This window comes from Symphalangus syndactylus, chromosome 19, assembly GCF_028878055.3.
Source record: "Symphalangus syndactylus isolate Jambi chromosome 19, NHGRI_mSymSyn1-v2.1_pri, whole genome shotgun sequence".
Lineage (NCBI taxonomy): Eukaryota > Metazoa > Chordata > Mammalia > Primates > Hylobatidae > Symphalangus > Symphalangus syndactylus.
This window is the reverse complement of record NC_072434.2, coordinates 39172746-39195396: the sequence shown is the minus strand read 5'-3', so window position 1 is coordinate 39195396 and position 22651 is coordinate 39172746. Positions and strand designations below refer to the sequence as shown.

At 35.1% G+C, this 22651-nt stretch overlaps 1 protein-coding gene across 31 annotated transcripts in view; it reads left to right on the top strand.

Moving 5' to 3' along the window:
• SMG7 (SMG7 nonsense mediated mRNA decay factor) overlaps positions 1-22651 on the top strand; it is an 82634-nt gene that overhangs the window by 44655 nt on the left and 15328 nt on the right. For all 31 annotated transcript variants that reach the window (XM_063613792.1, XM_063613788.1, XM_063613791.1 and 28 more), the window contains 9 exons: positions 1344-1476; positions 10205-10376; positions 11572-11643; positions 12484-12634; positions 13000-13135; positions 16902-17064; positions 17415-17571; positions 20889-20959; positions 22120-22180. In XM_063613792.1, the coding sequence (XP_063469862.1) occupies positions 1344-1476; positions 10205-10376; positions 11572-11643; positions 12484-12634; positions 13000-13135; positions 16902-17064; positions 17415-17571; positions 20889-20959; positions 22120-22180 (1116 nt within the window). The remainder of the gene's footprint in view (positions 1-1343; positions 1477-10204; positions 10377-11571; positions 11644-12483; positions 12635-12999; positions 13136-16901; positions 17065-17414; positions 17572-20888; positions 20960-22119; positions 22181-22651) is intronic.

Below are 22651 nucleotides of genomic sequence, written 5' to 3'. Positions count from 1 at the left end.
AAAATCTTTCTTTGTTAAACATGATTCTGTAATTTATCTGTCAGGAAAATGTATTTGCGTTATAAGGAAAGTTCCTTCTTTTAATTAAATAAGTTGGTAGTATTTCCTCCCCCCACCCCCAATAAAATGAAAGATTTTGTGTATTTAGGCTTTTCCGCTTGTTCTTTCTGTGAGGGGCAAAATGGCAGATAACCAGATTCCCAAGTGAGTAATTGTCTTTTGTGGAAGGCTTTGCCTTATAAATTGGAACAGGGACATTAGCCTGATAGAAATTTAAAAATCAATTAAGAGTACTTTGTCTACTAATGTCCATTACCCTAAGTTTTGGTGAAGATTAGTTTTTTCTATTATTTACATCTGCTTTAGATACTTTATATTTTTAAGAAGTCTAGTAATACAGCTAAATTACGACCATCAAAATCCTTATCCTGTGATGTTAGAGTCAAGGATAAGATGTCATCGCAAATGCTGAGGGAAGTGATTGTCCTCCTAAGTCATTAAAAAGCCTAGTGCTCTAGAGCCTCAGAAGCTGATGTTGATAGAGAATTAGGTACTTCCATGCTTTCCAGATAGGTTGTAAACCTCTTATCTGTGTTTGCTTCCTTTAATCAGGCCAGTAATATCTTCCCTTTGTTCTAGTTTTTTATTCCCCACTGTGGTTTCCAGGTTAGAGAGTGACTGTATTCATCATAACTGGACTTAAACTGATTCCATATATAACTAGATTAAATAAAAGCATTTTATAACAGGATTTTGGTATGGCGTATTTCAGCATTATATTGTTTCTTATTTTAAATAGCCAAATTTGAAATGTGGCTTATATTTCAATCACAAGAGAAATAAACAAAACTATTAAATAGCAGTGAAACTGAATGCTCTGGGAAATAACTTTTGGGGAAGTAAGAGATATGGCTTACTATTTACAAAATCCGCGCCCCCCCCCACCCCCATATACATGTCACTTGTTAGGGTATATCACATTTGGCACTATATGTAGAAATTTGTTAATACCTTATTTTTACTTTGATCTTGCCACCATTGTTCTGAATTTCTACTGGGATTCCTAACTAAACTCTAGTAGTTCTAAAAGATTAATGGCTGAAGCCACAATCTGATTATTTGAACATTTGGTAAGTGTTTACTAAGGTCAGTTGGATTCTACTGCATGTCTAGTCTTGTTCAAAGGGAAGCATAAAGTTATTTAAATAAATGAATAACTTTAATGCAGGTTTACTGTCTAGTGTGGTATAATTATAACAGACAGTTCTTTCTTGTTCTCAGGGGGACCAGTGTCTGCCCAGTGAGTCACTGCTATACCAAATAGAATTACATTTTGTTTTCAGCTGGAATCACGCCTTTAAGAATCAGATCACAACACTACAAGGCCAGGCAAAGAATCGAGCAAATCCGAATCGGAGTGAAGTTCAGGCAAACCTTTCTCTGTTCCTAGAGGCAGCTAGTGGCTTCTATACTCAGGTGAGTTCTGCATTGTATACCAGTTTTCTTACTATTAGTGGTAAATATTCTGCTCTTTGTACACAACGCATGTAAACAATTCTTGTAACCACTATGTGGGCCATCCAGGGATTGATCACCTATAATCTTATCTTTTTTGGAGACAGAGTCTGACTTTGTCACCCCAGGCTGGAGTATAGTGGTGCCGTCATGGCTTCCTGCAGCCTCAGCCACCCTGGCTGAAGTGATCCACTCACCTCAGCCTTCCCCAGTAGCTGGGACTAAGGTGCACACCAACATGCCTGACTAATTTTTGTATTTTTCGTAGAGATAGAGTCTCACTATGTTGCCCATGCCAGTCTTGAATTCGTGGGCTCAAATGATCCGCCCACCTCAGCCTACCAAAGTGCTGGGATTACATACCTAAGCCACTGTGCCCAGCCTATAATCTTAATGCAAATATCCATAAGACCTTTAAAAAAAAAAAAAAACACTGTGCTTTTAAAAAGGTTGATGTTTAGCTTAAAGGTTGGAAGTTTAACTGTATGAATATACAAGGGATAATTGAGCACGAAACCTTAGTGAAACAGTGGAAGTAGTCAGTTACAAGTGGTATTAGAGGAAATGTGAATTTATGGATATAGCTATATTCATTAAAATAATAGCTATGTAGTGCCAGATAAGAAATAGTCAAAATTTGTAATATCAAGTGAGTTTTCATAGTATTATTTACACAATGGAATTTATCTGGATTTTGAGATGTTATTAAACTAAGAAGTAGAGTAGCTTTTCCTCTGTTTGAATAAGCTATTATTCATTGTCCCCAGAGATTTTCTTTTTCCTTAGTGACGTCCTGATAGAACTTCTAAATCAGGCAAAGTAAAAGAATAAATAAATCTTATTTTTGACCATGGAATTTTCTTTAAGCAGAATCTGTTAGAAAATTACCATGTCATCCATTTGTAATAGCATTTGTAATTAACAAAATTTTTGTATATAAATTAGTATCTTATAATGAATGTTAAGACAGGGTTTTGAGAATCTTGCACTGAAAGAAATGTTTGGCCAGTTCTCACTATAGTACTGCCTGACCATTGCTGCCTATATTTTGGCTTCATTTTGATTTTATCATTTCTTTGAATGAAGAAAAAAGAATCTCTGCTGGGTGCAGTGGCTCAGGCCTGTAATCACAACACTTTGGGAAGCCGAGGTGGGAGGATCACTTGAGCCCAGGAATTCAGGTGGGTTGTGGTGGTGCCTGCCTGTAATCCCAGCTACTCCGGAGGCTGAGGCAGGAGGATCACTTGAGCCCAGGAGTTTGAGGCTGCAGTGAACCGTGATTGTGCCGCTGTACTCCAGCCAGAGCAACAGAGCAAGACCTGTCTCAAAAAAAAAAGAATCCCTGTGTTGGAACCATTCAAATAACTGTCATTTCTGAGATTATTTATGTTTTACTTAGACTAAAACATTCATCAGAGTTCATTTTTGAAAGAACTGAAGTATGGTTCTTAGTCTCAAAATTTATTTTTAAATTTATGCCAACTTCTAGCAGCAACCAAAAAGTTGATACTTTTGGAGAGGGAATGCTTCTCGAGAGAGGGATTGGTCCTTAAAGCAGATGTTAAAGATTAATTCATTTTACAAGTAGCTGTCAAAATGCTACTATTTGTAAGGCACAATACTAGATGCTGAGGATATAGAGGGAAATTAGACAGAATCTTTACCTTCATAGAAATATCTAGACTAAATGAAAAGATGGATACATTAATAGATATATTTGTTTTCTTTTCTGCTTGTAAAAATAATGCATACCAATTTCAAGAAATTTGTGAATTACACAAAATCCCAAAAAGTTCATTAATCCTCCCATTCTGGATAAATTGCCACTTTAATATATACTCTTCTTGTGTTTTTATACTTTTTTGCATATTTAAGACCACTCTGTATATCCATTTTTGTATCTGTTTTATAAACATAATGTAAGCTTTTCCTTGTTAACAGTTTAGCATTTTTGTGTATAAAGCATTTTCTCTAATACTGTATTATTTCCTGAGGACCAGTTGTTCAAATTGAAATCATTAGAAAGTTTAAAGTGAAAGTTTAAATACTGTTGACACCATTTTGTTGTTTTCCCAAAAGGTCATTTATAACATTTTTCACTAGTTTCTTCTGTTGTCCTTTCATTTTATTTAGAGTTGTTTGAAGTACAGAAGTTACCAGTATTTTTTTTTTTTTTGCAATACCTTATCCTTTGTCCATAGATCACTGCATATTTAATAATGAGGGAAATAATCACATTTAAGGAAACAAATAGATATTATAATTCAAATCTTAACATTTGGAAACACCACCAATGTTCTACAAGAGAATAGTTAAATTATGGCATAACTGTAGAGTGGAAACATGAAATGATTACAGGTTGGTATTTATCAAGATTTTATAAGATGAAAAGATTGTTGTTAAGTGAAAATCATATAAAATTATATATATATAATTTGATTCTACATGTTAATTGAGTAGTCTCAGTTCAGTGGGATATTAACGAAAATGATAACTTTTTTTTCAATCACTGCTTTCAACTATGCTCTGTTGGATTCCCAGATTCCCATCATTTCTTGGACAGATTCTATAACATTATGGTTGCTTTCCATTTTTGAAGCATAAATCAGTTTTAAAACCTTAGTTTTGTTTCTGATTCAAATCTCGTTTCCTTCCCCCATGAATAGAAGCTAGAACTGGGAACATGACTAAAGTAGGGGGAGTAGGAAGGAGGTGGTGCAGCTGGCTCTGTTGGGAATAAGGGGAAGGCATCTACCTTCTGCAGTACATTTTTATAATAGCCATTATATAGATTGGTTTGTCATCTTGAAAAATGATTCTTAATCTTTTTTCGTTACATGACATACATGTGATATATTCCCAAGGGTTTAACTAGACATTGGTAAATCAAAACAGATCTGTAAGGAAGTAAAGGAAGAATCATGATTTTTATTGAGGGGGTATGGTATTTGTAAAAGCATTTTATAAGCAAGGGAATAATAAAATCATTTAAATGTCTCAAAAATTGTTTTTTAAAGGGAAAATATGGATACTCTTTGAATCTTTTTTAAATTTTTTATAATAAGCATTGATTCTCCCCAACTGCATTCCACAGGCAGTGATTGAGCAATTATGATAATTGTAGAATAAGCATCAATAAACGTCTTTATTTTCACATTATGCTATCAGTTAACAACATTAATAGGACTTTTCACTTGCTTTTTTTTTTTTTTTTTTTTTTAAGACTGAGTCTTGCTCTGTTGCCCAGGCTGGAGGCTGGAGTGCAGTGGCGCAGTCTCTGCCACTGGAGTGCAGTGGCGCTCATTGCAACCTCCGCCTCCTGGGTTCAAGCGATTCTTCTGCCTCAGCCTCCCGAATAGCTGGGATTACAGGTGTGCACCATCACATCCAGCTAATTTTTGTGTTTTTAGTAGAGATGGACTTTCGCCATGTTGGCCAGGCTGGTCTCAAACTTCTGACCTCAGGTGATCCACCCACCTCTGCCTCCCTAAGTGCTGGGATTACAGGCGTGAGCCACCGCACCTGGCCTCACTTGCATTTTCATATTGTCTTTAATCAATAATTGAAACAGATAATGGTGTTACTAACAATAATGTTCCACAAATCTTTCTTGATTACATGCAGTGCATATTAGCGCCAGATTGAGAAAGTAGACAAATTCCAGATTGTTATATGGCCTTATAAGCTAAGATGAGTTTTGAATTTTAATTGTAAGTGTAGTTGCAGGCCAGGCATGGTGGCTCATTCCTGTAATCCTGACACTTTGGGAAGCTGAGATGGGAGGATCACTTGAGACCAGCCTGGGTAACATGGTGAGACTCTATTCTACAAAGAATCTAAAAATCAACCAGGCACGGTGGCGCACACCTGTAGTACCAGCTACTCTAGGAAGCTGAGGCAGGAGGATCACTTGAGCCCAGGAGGTTGAGGTTGCAGTGAGCCATATTTGCGCCACCCGCCTGGGTGACAGAGTGAGACCTTGTCTCAAAAAAAAAAAAAAGAGTTGCAAGTCATTGGAGTTGGAAAGTAAGCAAAGGAAGAACATGATCAGATTTGCATTTTTAAACGATAACCCTGGATAAAGGGGTCAGCTATGGAAGTTAACTCTGTTAATTCCTATTGGCCATACTTGGATTAGATGGATTGGATTGAATTTCTGGAATCAGAGTAAAGGAGGAGTCAAAGCAGATACAGTTATCAGTGTGAGCAGCTAGTCGAATGGTTGTACCATTTACTGAGATGGGAAACACTAGGGAGAAAGTAGCTTTTTCCCTGTTAAAGTAGATGCCTGTTTGACATCTAAGTAGAGATGTGAAATAAGCAATTGAATAAACAAGGTTGGAGCCCAGTGGAAACATCATAAAATCATAAAAATTTTATGATTATAGTAAAGAACCCTGACTTAGTCAGATGGTAACAGATTTAGCACAGGAGGAGCCACCATTGCAATCAAGAAAATGAGAGAGAGAAGGTGCCTTGGAAGCCAAAAGAAAAACATCTGAATAAGGAAGGGAGTCATCAGCCCTGTTGAGTGCTGCTGAGAATTAAAGTAAGATTTAAAGTGACCAATTAGGTTTGACAACATGGAAGTCATTGGTGAACTTAATGAATACCATATTTCTTCATTTCTAAAACTTTTTTTTTCATATTTTAACATATCTGAAATAGAGATAAGTTTATAACAGATGACAAGTGACCATATAACTTGTGGTTTTTTCTCAATATTATATAAGATGATGGTTCATCTTATAATTTATGGTGTCTTTGTATTGATGAAATGTAACTTCAGCAGAGTGTTGGGGATAGAAACCTGATTAGAGTGGATTGAGAAGAGACTAGTACTTGGTTATCCACAGTAACATTTTCTGTGAAGATAGTTTTTTAGTTTTTTTTTTTAAGAGACAGGCGCTCACTCTATCGTTTTGACTGAGTGCAGTGCTTAATCATAGCTCACTGAAGCCTCAGACTCCTTGGCTCAAGTGATCCTCCCCCACCTCAGCCTCCCAAATACCTAGGACTACAGGCTCATACCAGCTACTTTTTTTTATTTTTTGTAGAACAGTGTCTCACTATGTTACCCAGGCTGGTTTAGTTTTAACTTCTTAGCTACCATTTTGTTAACCAGTTAAAGCATGGGGCTTAAAGCAGAACCAAATTCCTGGTCAAAGTAAAGACATACCATTCTGCTGTAGGTTGTTTTTAAATATCAAAGAACAGAACGGTAGCCTTTATTCTAAGAAAATAGAAACCAAAAAGAAAGTATAATCACTGAGTTTCTGTATTAGTTTAAAAGGTAATATTCTATACCTTCATAATCAATCTTTCATTCTTGGCATGGAATAAACAGCTGAGGAGACAAGGGATACTGTAAAAATTACTTGATAAATAGGAACCCAGAAACTGTTCTAGTACTGCTGTAGGGCTAATTGTGACTATTTGGACAAGTCACTACCTCTGTGGTGCTTAGCTTCCTGATTGTAAAAAAGAGAGTTGGCAAATGCTTGTAGGTTCATTTTCCAGTTTTATAGTCCCGTGATTATAATTTGGGGAGAACTAGAGGCATTAATATTCAGCTACAGCCTTAGGAATATCTCCCAGTTAATACTTCTGTATAATGAAGTAACTAAGTTCTTATCAGACTGAGGAAACTACTACAAAGTAATGTACATCAGGGTTAACCTATATGAAGGTAGGACATTGTTTTGTTCAATTTATGAAACATCCTTTTCTCTTCTTTAGTTCCATCTTGTTACTGCCTCTAAACCAACTAGAGCTCTCTTTCTCAGAATCTTTGAGCCAGTAGGAGCTTTTCTGTCTGATATCACCACTTAAACTCTTGGGCTCAGGCAGAAATTTTATTACAAGACATTCTACATGATGTTCGAACCATACTTTTATTTCTTTTTTGTGATCTTTCTTTTTTGTTTTTGCTAGATGTGCAGCCTTGCCTAGTTTTCCAGTCTGTTTTTTCATTACCTGTTGAAGTCAGTTCTTTAACCCTCTCATGTTTCTTAGTTATCCACTTTTTTTGTTTTTTTCATAATATATATGTATGTATGTGTGTGTATATATATATATATATATATATATATATATTTTGTTCCTGCCCTGTACCTTGTGCTTTTTCTATTTCTTAACCCATCCCGTTCAGGACATTAACTTATTTACCCTATTTTTTTTGTGTATTCATTTTATTTTATTTTATTTATTTATTTTTTAAGACAGGGTCTCTCTCTGTCACCCAGGCTGGAGTGCAGTGTATATCATAGCTCACTGTGGCCTGGAACTCCTGGGTTTAAGTGATCCTCCCGCCTCAGCCTTCCAAAGTACTGGGACTGTAGCACGGCATGCCTCCACACGTGTCTAATTTTTTATTTCACTTTATTTTCATTTTTATATTCATTCATTTATTTATTTTGTAGAGACAGATTCTTGCTTTGCCGCCCAGGCTGGTCTTGAACTCCTGACCTCAAGTGATCCTTCCGCCTTGACCTCCCAAAGTGTTGGGATTACAGTCATGAGCTACCATGCCTGGCCTTGTTTACCCAATTTTATGTTAGCGAATTTCTTGCCCATTACAAATGTACAAGTAAAGATGGAGTAAATAATTTCCATGCCCAGTGAGAAAGGGTGCACAGAATTTATATTTAGTTATGGAGGTGATTTTTATCTTAGGAAAAAGGTAGCATGATTCAGATCCTTCTGAGTTGAGCCCTTAGGGTGTCTTATTTTGTATTTTGAATTCTGCACATGCCAGAAAGAGTGGTGATAGAATCAAAATATTTCTAATTCTATAACCTTAGTCTAGTCGATTGATTATTTCTGCCTTCACATCCTCTTCTGAAAAAAATTGAGCTTTATGTCTATGTATACTGTGTTGTTACTAGTTTATCACAAGGATAAAGTGAGACAAATTTATCAGATAACCTAGGGAAATAAGTTATGTTATAAATGTAGAATATTCTGTTGGTTATATTGTGTATCGTGTTGTCTGTCCTTCTCCCCTTTCCCTTTCCCCTCTCCCTCCCTCTCTCCCCTCTACTTCTCTTTTTGTACCTGACTTGCCCATTTAGCTACAAGCTCTTGAAGGAAACATGTTTTCTTACTTATCTTTGTATCTTTCTTGTTGACTGGGTGTCTGATATACTAGCACATACTTGGATGAATATAATAATATTTGAATGACTATATTTGTGAGTAAATATTTGAATAACCGTGAAGTAAATATTCTTCACAGTGTGAAGAACTGTGTGCGGGCCAAGAAATAAGCCCTTGGCAAGCAGAGTGAGAAGAGAAAAGCCTTGCTATGACGGAAAGTGAAAAGGAGTGATTGGAGAGATGACAGAGAACTAGAACAGCTCAGTAATCAACCATAAGATCAGATGTTTTAAGTGCAGCAAAGAGGTCCAGTAAGATGATGTCTGAAAAACATCCATTGTATTTGGCAATTAGGTAACCAATTGTCTGATAGTAGTTTCAGTAGAGTGGTAATGGATGGTTGGGTGAGAGGAGGAAGAGGGGTTGTGTGGAAGCCAGATGATAATGGATTAAGGAGTAAATAGAAATTGAGAAAGCAGACATGAAAAGTGTGGACTCCTTTGAAGGCATTTGGTTGAGAAGAAGAAGAGACATTAAAAGGTTGCTATAAAGTCAAGAGGAGAGTGTTTTAGCTCTGTTTTGTTTTTTGTTCTTGTTTTTTTCTGTGGGAGACATTTGGTGTGTGTAGGCCATAGGAAAGAAGCATGAAAAGTTGAAACTAGATGAAAGAATGGAGAGGTGGGAGACAGACAGGAGCCAGAAAAGAACGTAGCAATAGGCACACACAGGCAGAAGAGTTAGCTCTGACTAGGAAGAAGAGCCCCCCATACTTTAAGAACAGAGAAGAAAGGAGGTAGGAGTGGGTGATACAGTAAAGGTATACACTACCGTGAGATTTGTTGTATATGCGAAGATGTGAATTGGCATATAGCTTAAGAAAATAAATTGCAAGAAATACCTAAAGTCTGACAAATACGTTGGCTTATATTTAAGTCAAATTTGTAACCAATATTTAATAATTTTGGGGTTTCTGAGAGTAGTGGTTTTCTGTGCTTGCTTAATGTGTCTGAAAATCCTATCCAGTTAAATAATCTTTTTTTAAAAATGCTGCTGTATTCACATCCTAGATTGCTGTAATACTTGAGAATTCAACAGGTATGATTTATAATGAATGATACTAGTCATCCTATGAAAGATTACCATAATATATATATATATATATATATTTTGGAGACAGTCTTGCTCTGTCTCCCAGGCTGGAGTGCAGTGGCATGATCTGGGCTCACTGCAACCTCTGCCTCCTGGGTTCAAGCGATTCTTGTGCCTTAGCCTCCCTTGTAGCTGAGACTACCAGTGCTCACCACCACGCCTGGATGATTTTTTTTGTGTTTTTAGTAGAGACGGGGTTTCATCATGTTGGCCAGGCTGGTCTCAAACTCCTGACCTCAAGTGATCCGCCCGCCTTGGCCTCCTGAAGTGCTGGGATTATAGGCGTGAGCCCCTGTGCCAGGCCTGAAAGATTACCATGTAATTTTCATGCAGTTTTTGTTCAGATTTCAGCAGTATGTGGTACTAGGTACACATCTTACAGTTTATAAACTTTACTTTTAGAGCACTTGTGACTTACTACTAAATTTTGTTTTTCTTTTAGTTATTACAAGAACTGTGTACAGTATTTAATGTAGATTTACCATGCCGTGTGAAGTCTTCCCAATTGGGAATTATCAGCAATAAACAGACGCATACCAGCGCCATAGTGAAGCCACAGTCTAGCTCCTGTTCCTATATCTGCCAGCACTGCCTCGTCCACCTTGGAGACATCGGTGAGCCTTTGCTGTGAAGGAATTGATAATATGTTCCTCCTTTTCTTTGGAATAGTCATAGAAAGAAACTGTTTTCCTTTAAGCGGGGCATTCACACACAATTTAGATTGTCATAAGAAGAAACTATAAAATGTATTCTAAGGAACTTAAAATTTCTCAATATTTTTGGGATTGGCAGAGCATCTTGAAGAAAGTAACTTTCATATTAAGATTTAAATTTTATTCCGACTTTATGTAATTTATATAGGCAAATAATAAACAGCAAAAACATAATCAAAGCTTAATTTTTCAAAGTGGTGCCATAATTTCTAAATTAGATGTACTCTTTTGGAATAAATGAGGTTTATAAATTACTCCTTCTGAAGCGAAATTGCCTTCTTTCTTACCAATGGATTAAAAGTTGATTTTTAATTTTGCTTCCTTTTTAAAGTTTAATTTGTATTTCTATTATATGTATTTTATCTGGGAATATTATATAACTTATTTATTTTTTTTCATTCCTTTAAGATGACCTAGAAAGGTTGTAAAACAAATTAACTATAGGATTATGTTTTGCTTGTCCTCAAATAACAAAGAATGGAGAACATTACGGCTTTTAAGTTTGAAATTTTAGATTTCTTAATATTATAAGTCAGCGGTTCCATGAGGAGGTCACATCAGAGTAAGCAGTGAGTTTGGCAGGGAGATTCATTGATAACTGTGTTTAGGTTGTTTTGCTTTAAATATAATCTTTGCACACACATATTTAATATGTAATGATAGGAATGAGACATTTTTCAAAATCACTTTATAAAATATTGAAAAATACATAATTTTCAGATCATATTGTATAGTGTATTTTGTTTTGTTTTGTTTTTAAGTGCCATATAACTCACCCCTTCTTGTGGGCCGGCTCCAGGTCACCAGCATAGTCCATAGTGGGAGCTGGTGATGCATGACACTGGAGGACCTGAAAATGGGGTCTAGGTAAGCTTTAAAATTGGTTACATGCTGAATGTCCCAAATAAGGAAGGCTGATGGACACTTTACACATAATCCTATAGTTAATTTGTTTTAAAGTATTTTCTGTCTTTAATTTTAAATTAACTTTAATGTCTTCATTATCTTTAGAACTTAAAACTATAGCTGTTTTGGAAACACTACCCTACTATTTGTTTTTTGGGTTTTTTAAAACTAACTTTCTTCTTCTTCTTAGCTCGATACAGAAACCAGACCAGCCAGGCAGAGTCCTACTATAGGCATGCAGCTCAGCTTGTCCCCTCCAATGGTGAGTGGGCTTGTCAACCTGAGATTGACCGTGACACTTTGTTCTTTGTAACAATGTGGCAGATAACTCAGGGCTCACCTTTGAAGTTTTATGAAAGCAATAAATGTGTTTTGTTATTGTCATGTTTTTCCATTTAACTGTACATTCCATGTAAACTAAAATGAATTTTTTTTACAAGTAAGATGACTTTTATTGTCAGTAAAACAATATAGATAGAATCTCTTAATGTAATCTGATATTGTTTCTACAACTCTGGCTTCTTAATTGTTTATAGAATAATTATTTCTTTGGATACCACCATTCCCCTCCCCCCAGAAAAACAATCTATTACCTAAAAGATAATCTTTTAATGGCCCCAAATTAGGCATTAGCAGTAGTTCTTGAGTTACAGAAATTACAGCAGATATTTAATAATTTAAATCATTCTTATTAAGACATTGAAATTCCTTTAAATTCTAGAAAGAGTCTAAAGCAGGGATAGTAGTCTGACCACACTACTTGTTTCATATTTGTTTATGGCTGCTTTCACACTACAGTGGCAGAGTTGAGTGGTCATGATGGAGACCCTTTGGCCTACAAAACTGAAATTATTTACAATCTAGCCCTTTCTGAAGCCGCTGTCTACCGTAATATTGACTGTTTAACCTGTATATGATAGTGTGTACTGTCGCTGAAGTGTGCTGTTGTACCTTATGCTGGTTTGCAATGAGGCAGTCATATTTACCTTATAAAAATACTCCCCATTGTTTATTTGGGTATTTAAACACTGATCATTTGTATTCTTATAGCAAGACTTTGTCACTCTTGGGGTTACTCCAGAATCTTAACTTTCTCCTGTAGGTCAGCCTTATAATCAGTTGGCTATCTTAGCTTCTTCCAAAGGAGACCATCTGACCACAATTTTCTACTACTGCAGAAGCATTGCTGTGAAGTTCCCTTTCCCAGCTGCCTCCACTAATCTGCAAAAAGCACTTTCTAAAGCACTGGAAAGGTAGGGTTGTTTTTTTTGTTTTGTTTTGTTTTGTTTCTTTCCAAGAGGACTTTGTAACCTGGAGCCTTAATTCCTCATAATTTGGTTTACAGAAAATAACGGCCTATGCTTCTCTTATTTCTAAACATATAGATTTTTCATAATTTGTGTATAGTCACTGAATTTCATTCAATCAATATCAGATTCAGTCCCAGTAAAAGAGTACACAGGCTGTTAATACTGACTCATCTTGAGTGTGTTGCAGTTGAAAAATCAGTCAAATACAGCTCTTTTGTGTATCACGTATTTAGCAAGCCAGTGCTTCCTTAAGGAGTTGTAGCCAATTTGCTGCTTAAGATTCATGGAATTTTTTTCTTTCATTTCAGCCGAGATGAGGTGAAAACCAAGTGGGGTGTTTCTGACTTCATCAAGGCCTTTATTAAATTCCACGGTCATGTGTACCTGAGTAAGAGCTTGGAAAAGTTGAGCCCTCTTCGAGAGAAATTGGAAGAACAGTTTAAGGTTAGATTTCAGAAATAGAGAATTTTTGTCTTGTCTAAATCAGGAAGCATAAGATTTGGAGGAAACTGACTCCCAGTTTTTGTATTACTGAACTGTGTGAACTATTGGTAAAAATTATATTCAAAGTATGTGAAATCTTTGCATTTATCATCCCTTCAATTTAAACTGAGGTACAGTCTGTATAAACAAATATAATATAGCAGTGTTTTCACTTGAATAGTTGCCATTTGACAAAAATTATCAAAGTGGAGAAAAATAAATAACTCCTCAGTTTTGAAACTACTACTACTTTTGATGGTTTGTGTATTCTTAGATATGATTATGTTACCTGCTTTATAGATATTGGCATTCTCCAAACCAAGTTCATTATTTTGATTGTGCTTGCATTCATCAGGGTTGTGGTAGTTTGAATGAAAGGAATGAGAGTTTTATTTAACAGGGATATATTTTACTAATTTGAGGAGATAACATTAACCTTCATTCTATTTATATATGTGAAAATGATCTTTTATTAGTATGCTAAGATATTAGCAGTTTAAATGTAGTATAATGCATAAAATAAAGAGAAAGTCAAAAGTATTAACTTTATTTCAGTTCATGTATTCAATAAATATTTGACTGTTCATGGGTCACTGTTTAGGCACTGGGTTAAACAGTAAATGACAACTTCAAAGAACATTTTATATTTCTTGGTTATTTCTAGGTATCTATAAACTTGGGTAATTGTGTATAACTGCTTCATAGTATTTCTGTAAGTTCTTTATAAGTCAGGCATTTTAAGAGATTGTAGAACTTGGACAGTTAAGGTGTAATTTAGCCAAAAATAGTCAATGCGAAATAGTTTTTATAGGTAATCATTTTTTGGTTGATACTTTCTATGTGCAAGATATTATAATAGATAATTATAAATAGCAATAGTTTGTTTTGTTTTAAAATATACTTAGGCTGTGACATATGATTTATAAGGTTGGGTGTGTGAAAGGAACAGCTAACTTTGTCATGTCCTAGGCTGTTCAGCCTGGAAAAGAACAAACAAGTCTAAATAGTTTTCATAGTAAGAATTCAGACATGTGAAGGATTATTTGAAAAGAACATACCTGTATCTTTCCTGAGGTCAAAACTAAAATCTTAAATTTTAAGTTGAAATCTTCAGGGGGCTGACTGTGGGATGTTGTGGATTCTCCATTTTGGAGAGCTTAAGGGTCAGATTGACAGCCATCTTTCTTGGATTATTTAAGTGCAGTCCTACTAAATAGGGGATTGGACTAGAAAACTTCTTGAGATTGCTTCCAGCTCTGGTTCTGTGAAATACTCTCTAAATTGGTGGTGGTGGGTGGTCCCTACCTTAATGAGATCTTCACTAAGTAAGTTATTCTAGTCTAGAAACCTAGTAAGTTTTGCATTTGGTTCAACCTCAAACACTAACACTCTCTTCACATACATATTTCTGTATGTGAAGTTCTGGTAAGTGTGGGTGGGCAGTTTCTAAAATATACTTTGAAGTATCATTCCAGCACTCTAAAGTTAAACATAAAACATAGTATGAGGCAGATCTATTTGAAAGCTTACCCAGTGTTGAACTACAACATTGCTGGAGTGAAATTTTAACATAGTGGAGTAAAATTTCCAAAGTATTTCTAAAGCATATGTAGATAATTAGTATCATCAACATGTATACTTCAGTGTTTCTAAACAACCTTTAGCTACTAAGCAGAAATGTTTACCAAGTTGAGGTCCACTAAGGGATTTAAGGCCTGGGATCTGGGAATTGAGATGTAATACGTTTTCTGTAAGTTAAATGTGGGCTGTCTGTTAATGGTATTTAGTTCAGTATATTTCTCAACTGTAGTTGAAAGTTTGAGTAGCAAAAATCTTATCAGTTCTAATCTGATTTTATTCCTTGGATGACCCTCTTACAGTACAATCTAAATTTTAGGAAATTACAACTAAATAACTTCAACCTTATTTCTGAATGGATAGGTTGTTCATTCACTAAGTGTTTATTAAGTACCCGCTATGTACCATGCACTTTTCTAGGCTTTTAGAGATATAGGGGAAAACATGACAAAGTCTGGACCTTCATGAACTTACATTATCATTTGTTAGTACTAGGGTATATTCATATTCATTAATACTTCTGTGCATACGCTAGAAAATTCTTTTTTTTTCCTCTCTTTTTTTTATTATTATACTTTAGGTTTTAGGGTACATGTGCACAATGTGCAGGTTTGTTACATATGTATCCGTGTGCCATGTTTTGCTGCACCCATTAACTCGTCATTTAGCATTAGGTATATCTCCTTTAATGGGCTGTGACCCTCTTCAGTAGGCTATTGCCTTCTAAAATTAATGCCAGTGGATTTATAGATACAGGAAATACATTACCATATTATGCTTGTAAGAAACTGCTTTTTGAGAAATACAACTACATATTCTCATTTTATGCCAGTATTTGAATAAACGCCAGCTTATTTAGAAGGTTAGTTGTAGAAGTTGAAGGAGAAATTTTGTGGGAAAATTCTAGAGAAGAGACAGGATTTCAGGAAATTTTGAGGAAAGATTAATGCTTGATGTCTTTGGAAAAGGGCTAACCATTCTAGACATATACAATGAAATGGCAGATTGCAAGAAGACTGACAGTGTGATAGAAAGAGTTCATGTAGAATGGAATTGTATTCTCTAATGATAATGTAAAAGACTTCCCTCTTAGAATCATAGAGCTTACTATGGCTATTTCACGTTCTTTATGTAAGTAAAAACAAAAATCTCAGAGTAGTCTGGGCAGAGACAGGTGTAAGTTTCTGACATGGTAGGATCTCCTGTCACTGCTGGTAGAACTGTAAGTAAGGATTATGTGTTTTCCACCATAATGCTAGTGACAATGAATCCTTGCTCTCGGCAAAAATTTCCCTTGGGCATAGAGGAAGACTGGCTATGGCTAAAGTGTAGGATGAAACTAGGAACTTCTGTTAGAAAAGTATTTTTGCCTGCAGGTAATCTAAAACAATTGCAGATATTAAAGTAGAAGGGTAATTCCATTGAGACATCAACTGAGAGCATCTGGGTGATTGTTTATAGTGCTGGTTAACAGATCACTGTGAACACAGTTATTAGAAGGTAAATGAAATTTGATGATCACGCATGTACTTCTCTAAGAGGGGGAAATACCAGTTGATAATTTGTCGAAGTACCTATAATACATCCTAATGTTGTTTTAGTATGCCATTTACCCTGTGTTCCAGAATATGTACTTGCTATGCCTTGTTTATAAAATAAGTTTTAATGTATCAAGCCTTTGAAAGAGTAAATTTTATGACAAATCCGGGAAGTCATGCTTTATGTACTAGGAGTTCAAAAAATTATTTTTTGAGTCTGTTGCTTTCACTAGTCCCAATTTAATATTTCAATATGTATACATCTTGTATAAAACAATTTCTAAAGGATTAAGATGTATAAATTTATGGATGAACTCAAAGACTTTTCTCAGGTCATATTTAAAATATATAGTTTCCTAGGAGAAAAAAGTTTGTTTGACAAACAATTCAAACAACTCTGTGGTGTCTAGATTAATTCCTTTCAAGACAAAAAGTCAGTTTGGGAAATAATTAGACCCAATCAAAATACTGGGATTGAGGGCAGAACCATTTACTCATCTGTAATTCTATTACACATGGTGGTTCTAAATGCAGACTACCAGTTTAATTCTTGTGTCAAAGATGGTTCCTGTTCTTGATAATATATGCAGTACGTCTGTCTTCTTTTACAGAGGCTGCTATTCCAAAAAGCTTTCAACTCTCAGCAGTTAGTTCATGTCACTGTCATTAACCTGTTTCAACTTCATCACCTTCGTGACTTTAGCAATGAAACCGAGCAGCACAGTTATAGCCAAGATGAGCAGCTATGTTGGACACAGTTGCTGGCCCTCTTTAGTGAGTATTGAATTATTTAACATGTGCCATCTTTTTTGAAAAACATCATCTTAGGCATTTCATAAATGTAGCAAAGCACAGTGACATAAAAAAGCATAGTGTATTTCTTACACTGCATCAGGAGTTCATAATAATTTTCAACCCCAAGTTCTATCCTTTTATCTGCTGATACCCCCTCATCAAGTTGTAACTATAACATTTTTAATATGGGAAAGAAAGTGTCTTTTTAGAAAGAAGCTGTAAGATACTCGAGTGTTAAACAGAATATAGTAGAAGGCACATAATATTTTGATTTGAACTGGCACAGTTTCATATTTCTTATGCTTTTTGAATACATTTTTTTTTTCAAGTGTCTTTTCTTGGCATCCTGTGCAAGTGTCCTCTACAGAATGAGTCTCAGGAGGAGTCCTACAATGCCTATCCTCTTCCAGCAGTCAAGGTCTCCATGGACTGGCTAAGACTCAGACCCAGGGTCTTTCAGGAGGCAGTGGTGGATGAAAGACAGTAGTAAGTATTTTTAGAATTTCATGTTAACTTGTGTACTTTGTTTGATATCCATAAATATGTAAAAACTGCCTTCTAAATAAAATACAACATTTGAACAATAGAAGACTGTATTTTCTGCTGACTCTCGGGAAATTGAACTGAAGACCTCTTTGTATGCTTTTCATTTGTTTATTTGAATTCTTCATGTGAGGCTTAGTCTTAAGGATTTGTGACTCCTTGTACACTCCCTTGTTCCCAGTTGCTGTCCTGGAGAAAAGGCATTTTTCACATTTCAAAGTGAACTTGAAGTAAAACCAGTTTGTTTCTTATCTATTAAGTATTGCCTAATTTTTTTGAGTTGAAGGGAAGAGATTTTTATTTCTTCCATTTTTTTCTATACATGAACTGTTTGATGTTGCCTTACAGTAGCACTCAATTTGAATAATATTTGTTTATTTGAAGCATAAAGATTGAAAGTTATTTTGATTCTCACCATTTTCCCTGTCATCTCTACTCACAGTAATTCTGACAGCTCTTAGGAACCATTGATTTTACAATGACAAATGAAAACTTCGGTGTACCTTTGATTATAGAAATAAATACTTCCAAGGTGGCTTGGCACCAAATAGGAAGTTCCTCCCCTGCATATTTTGATGGTATATTTAAGGAGAATCTCTTTGAAAGTTTTGCTTTGTGGCCCAGCATCTATATTGACCAAGGTCACAACTTAGAAAATGCCTTTTTTAAGCCACATTTAAGACCCTATGGGCTGGGCACTGTGGCTCACACCTGTAATCTCAGCACTTGGGGAGGCTGAGGCAGGCGGATCACTTAAGGTCAGGAGTTTGAGACCAGCCTGGCCAACATGGTGAAACCCCATCTCTTTTACTAAAAATACAAAAGATGTTAGCCAGGCATTGTGGCGTATGCCTGTAATCCCACCACTTCAGGAGGCTGAGACAGGAAAATCACTTGAACCCAGGAAGCGGAGGTTGCGGTGAGCTGAGATCGCGCCACTGTACTCCAGCCTGTCTCAAAAAAAAAAAAAAAAAGAAACACCTTATGGTCTGCTTCATAATTGTCTTTTCTCTCACGTAGCTATAAGCTCTTTCCATGATATATTGACATTATCATGAATAAGAGTTTAGGAATATAGCACAGCATACTATATACATCTCCTTTTAATGTTAGCATAGGTTTTAGTAATACAGATTTTCAGACATTGCTTCCTTGCATAAAATTTTTATTTCTTAGGCTATACAGTTTTTCTACTCTTGTGTACTCTAGAACTCAAATTTATGTTTAATTCAATATATTATATCAGTAATGTTATGAAAGAAGAACTGCATGTTTTACCATTTGCTTATGGAGTTTTTATATTTATGGGTAGGGATTGTTATTTTCATTGTGTTTTGTTTTTTCTTATTGTTGTTCTTGTACAGTGGTCCTTTTGGCCCAGTCTGTGTATTCCCATTTCTTCTCATGGCAGAAGATGTTCAGCCAGAAGGAATAGCTTTATTGGCAAACATTTTTTCCCTCCATTTTTTTCTGTGATTTACTTTTTCCTCTTCCTCCTATCAGATTTACCAAAATCTTTAGAATTATGCCCTTGCAGGTGTTTCATTCTGTCTTAAATTATGTTAGTACTCATTTTAAAGACTAGCATGGGATATCACTTTAAAACTGAAGATTTTTCCTTGTATGTCTAATACATTAAAGTTATAATGTTCATTTATATCTTTTAAGTAATGGAAAAACAATGACTGTTTCTTTTGTGAACTCAGAATTTTATATATATTCAAATAATCTTCCGTTTCTTATATCTGGGCCTTCTCAGTTTCTAGAATTTACTTTCCCTTGTACTTTTTTGAGAACATAATTTCTTAAGCTAATGAATACATGGAATAGCGATTTTCCTTTGTAGAAAATAGTTATAGGATAAAGCAGTATATCATTAGGTTATCCACTCATGCGCTTTTTCTACAGTGTTTTCTCGAGAGCTTATGTGTGTTGCATGAAAACATTGTACAGTATAATATTCTTTTTTAGTTTACTGACCTTTTTTTCCAACTATCTCTTGTAATCTGTTACATCTCCAAAGGTTTGTAGCAGAGATTTATTCTTCAATATTTGTTTATATATTTTTTATATGTGTATATATTTGTTGATATTTTTAAAGTAGCATATTCCCATATTTCAAAGTGTACAACTGTCCCAAATAGTTGTTAACTTACAGTTTTCCATAGTGCGATTATTTATATCCAGTTTCTCTATCCTGGGCACTTCACCTCATGCTTTTCTTTTTCTTTCTTTTTTTTTTTTTTTTTAAATAAAAATTGGTTGATACATATTCAGAGGTAAGCTTCATATTAAGGAGAATGTGATTAGATAGATGAGTCTACCGTAGGAAAATCAAAGTAATTGTTTCCAGGCCAAAACCAAATTATTTTAAGCTAATTATTTTAACTAAATAATTTTAAGCAACATGGCTGCTTCCACCCATCACATCTATTCCTCACCCCAGCAAATGAACACTCAAACTACTTGTATTTGTCTCACTTCAAATATCTTGCCGTCATATATAATACATCAGATTTATAAATTGCTCTTATGTTTGAAAGATAACAGAGATTTTGATACAAATGTTTATATGTAAAGTGATATTTATAAATCTATATCCATAATGGAAACTTTAACGTACCTCACTCAGAAACCAAGGACACAGTTAACAAATACATATATAGAAGTTACTTCTGAATAGTGCAAAGAATATGTTCTAATATTTCATGTGTAAGCTTTCACAAAAATTATGTATTAGGAAACAAAGTTTAGAGTTAAGGCTGTTGTAAAAATGTGGACTTTTTGTACCATAAAAAAGAGGCATTATCACTTTGAACAGGGAATGTGATTTGTGTGGTATAACCATACCCTGTCACAGGTTAAAGAACTAACAGCGGCTTCCACAACTCATAATGTATGTGAAAGCTCTATAAAATCATAGTATGTTATTTCTTTGCTCAGAATTTTCTCAGCCTATTTCAGTTTTCCATGTTTGAAACTGACAAATTATTTTCAATGTTTGTTGAATTAGGAGCATGGGAAATGATCTACAGTGGTAGTAGGTCTCTGTCATGGAAATTTGTCCCTTTTGTTGTATCTTTATCATTATCTAGTGTATCTTTGAAAATACATTTTTTAAAATTATACAGCCTTTGAAATACTGAAATAAGGGAAAAATAAATAAAGTCCAGGACCTATAGATACCATTTTCATGGCTTATTAGTGTTCTGGTTTCTCTTATATAAAAATAAAGTCTGAACTATTTCTGTAATTTACAGCATTTGGCCCTGGTTGATTTCTCTTCTGAATAGTTTCCATCCCCATGAAGAGGACCTCTCAAGTACTAGTGGTAAGGGCTACCCTAACCTTGTGGTGTTGATGTGGTACCCCATCATTAATGGTGGCTTAAGGCCAGAGAAAAAGAGGTTTTTGGTGATGAATGATTGATTTTAAATTCAGTATCTCAGTGACTGTGAACTCTACAGTAAGTGGGTGGGTGGAAGTAGATAATGTTCTCCCAGTTCTTCTGGCAGCTTATTCTCATTTAGCATCATTCAAATAGGAGTTCAGAGAGTGTAATACCTTCAGATTCTTTCTTTCCTTCCTCCTCATTCTTACTATTTAGAAAAGAAACCAATTAACGTGAACATTGCTCTGTCAAAGTAATACTTACTCATCGTAGAAAATTTGGTACAAACAGAAAGAACACAAATCTCCCATACAGAGATACCTTTTACTAGTCACGATAGTATATCTTCTTCGGGCCTTTTTCTTACATGTACACACACACACACATAGGAAATGATACATATCAAATGAAGTTTTGTGCCTGATTTTGAAATTTAGTATTATATTGTTAGCATTTTCTTTTGTCAATAAGCATTTTGAAAACATGACTTTTACTGGCTTCATAATATTCCATCCTATGGAAGTGCTGTAATCTATTTACGCACTTTGTGTTGCTTTAAAATTCCCATTATAAATAATGCTGCACTGAACAACCTCTGGCTTAGCTTCTTTCTGACTTTTTTTTTCTATTAAATCCATGCTCCTCAGGCATTAATTTGCACATAAATCACCTGAATCTTTTTAAAATACAGTTTATGATTCAGTAGGTTTGAATTAGTGCCCAAGATTCTGCATTTCTTACAAGCTCTCAGATGATGTCAATGTTATTCAATACTTTCAGTAAAAAGAGACAGGTAATCTAAACATTGGGATTACTGGATCCAAGACTATGAATTTTCAAGACTGCTGATTTTTTAAAAAGCCATTCTCCTCAGCATTGAGTATTAGGTGAGTATTAGGGGAATGTCTGTGTCCCAAAGATCACATGCAGAGTTTTGACAGGTGAGTTATTTTCATCAGGATCACGATAAAGAAGAGCAGAGAACTATAAGCATTATAATTTCTTTCTGTATGTTAATTTTTTTTAAAATTTAGTGAACAGTATTCTACCAAGCAACATTTTAATTAAAATGTTTGCAAATTTTCATTTTGACCCTTTAGCGACACCACTTCCAGAGGAGTTTGAATTACAAGGATTTTTGGCATTGAGACCTTCTTTCAGGTAGGTGATAGCTGAAGTACCTTTATCATTGCCAGTGATTGCAGTATTAAAATTAAAAGAGAATTGGGCTTGGATGTAGAGGAACCTTTGATCTGTCCCAGCTGTGTGTTATTTTTGTAACGTCAACTAATACTGAAAGTTTGTTGTGAATTGGATTTGTGTATGTCACGCCTTCAATTCCTGTGTAATAAAAATTAAAATGTAACCTTTCCATCTGTGCCCTTGATCCCATCCCTTCTCACCTCCCTAAGAACCTTGCTCCATCTGTTATCCTCTCTGCATTGTATTTCCAGTGTCTTTCTTTTCTTTCTTTTTTAAACAACTAATTATCTTTAGCCTAGTAACATTTAAGTGTGCCCCATTCTTTTAAAAAAGTAAAATGAATTTACATCCCTCTATTTTCCTACGTTGCCTTATCTTTTCATCATGAAACTTCTTAAAAAGAGTAGTGTGCACTTTGGGAGGTGGAGG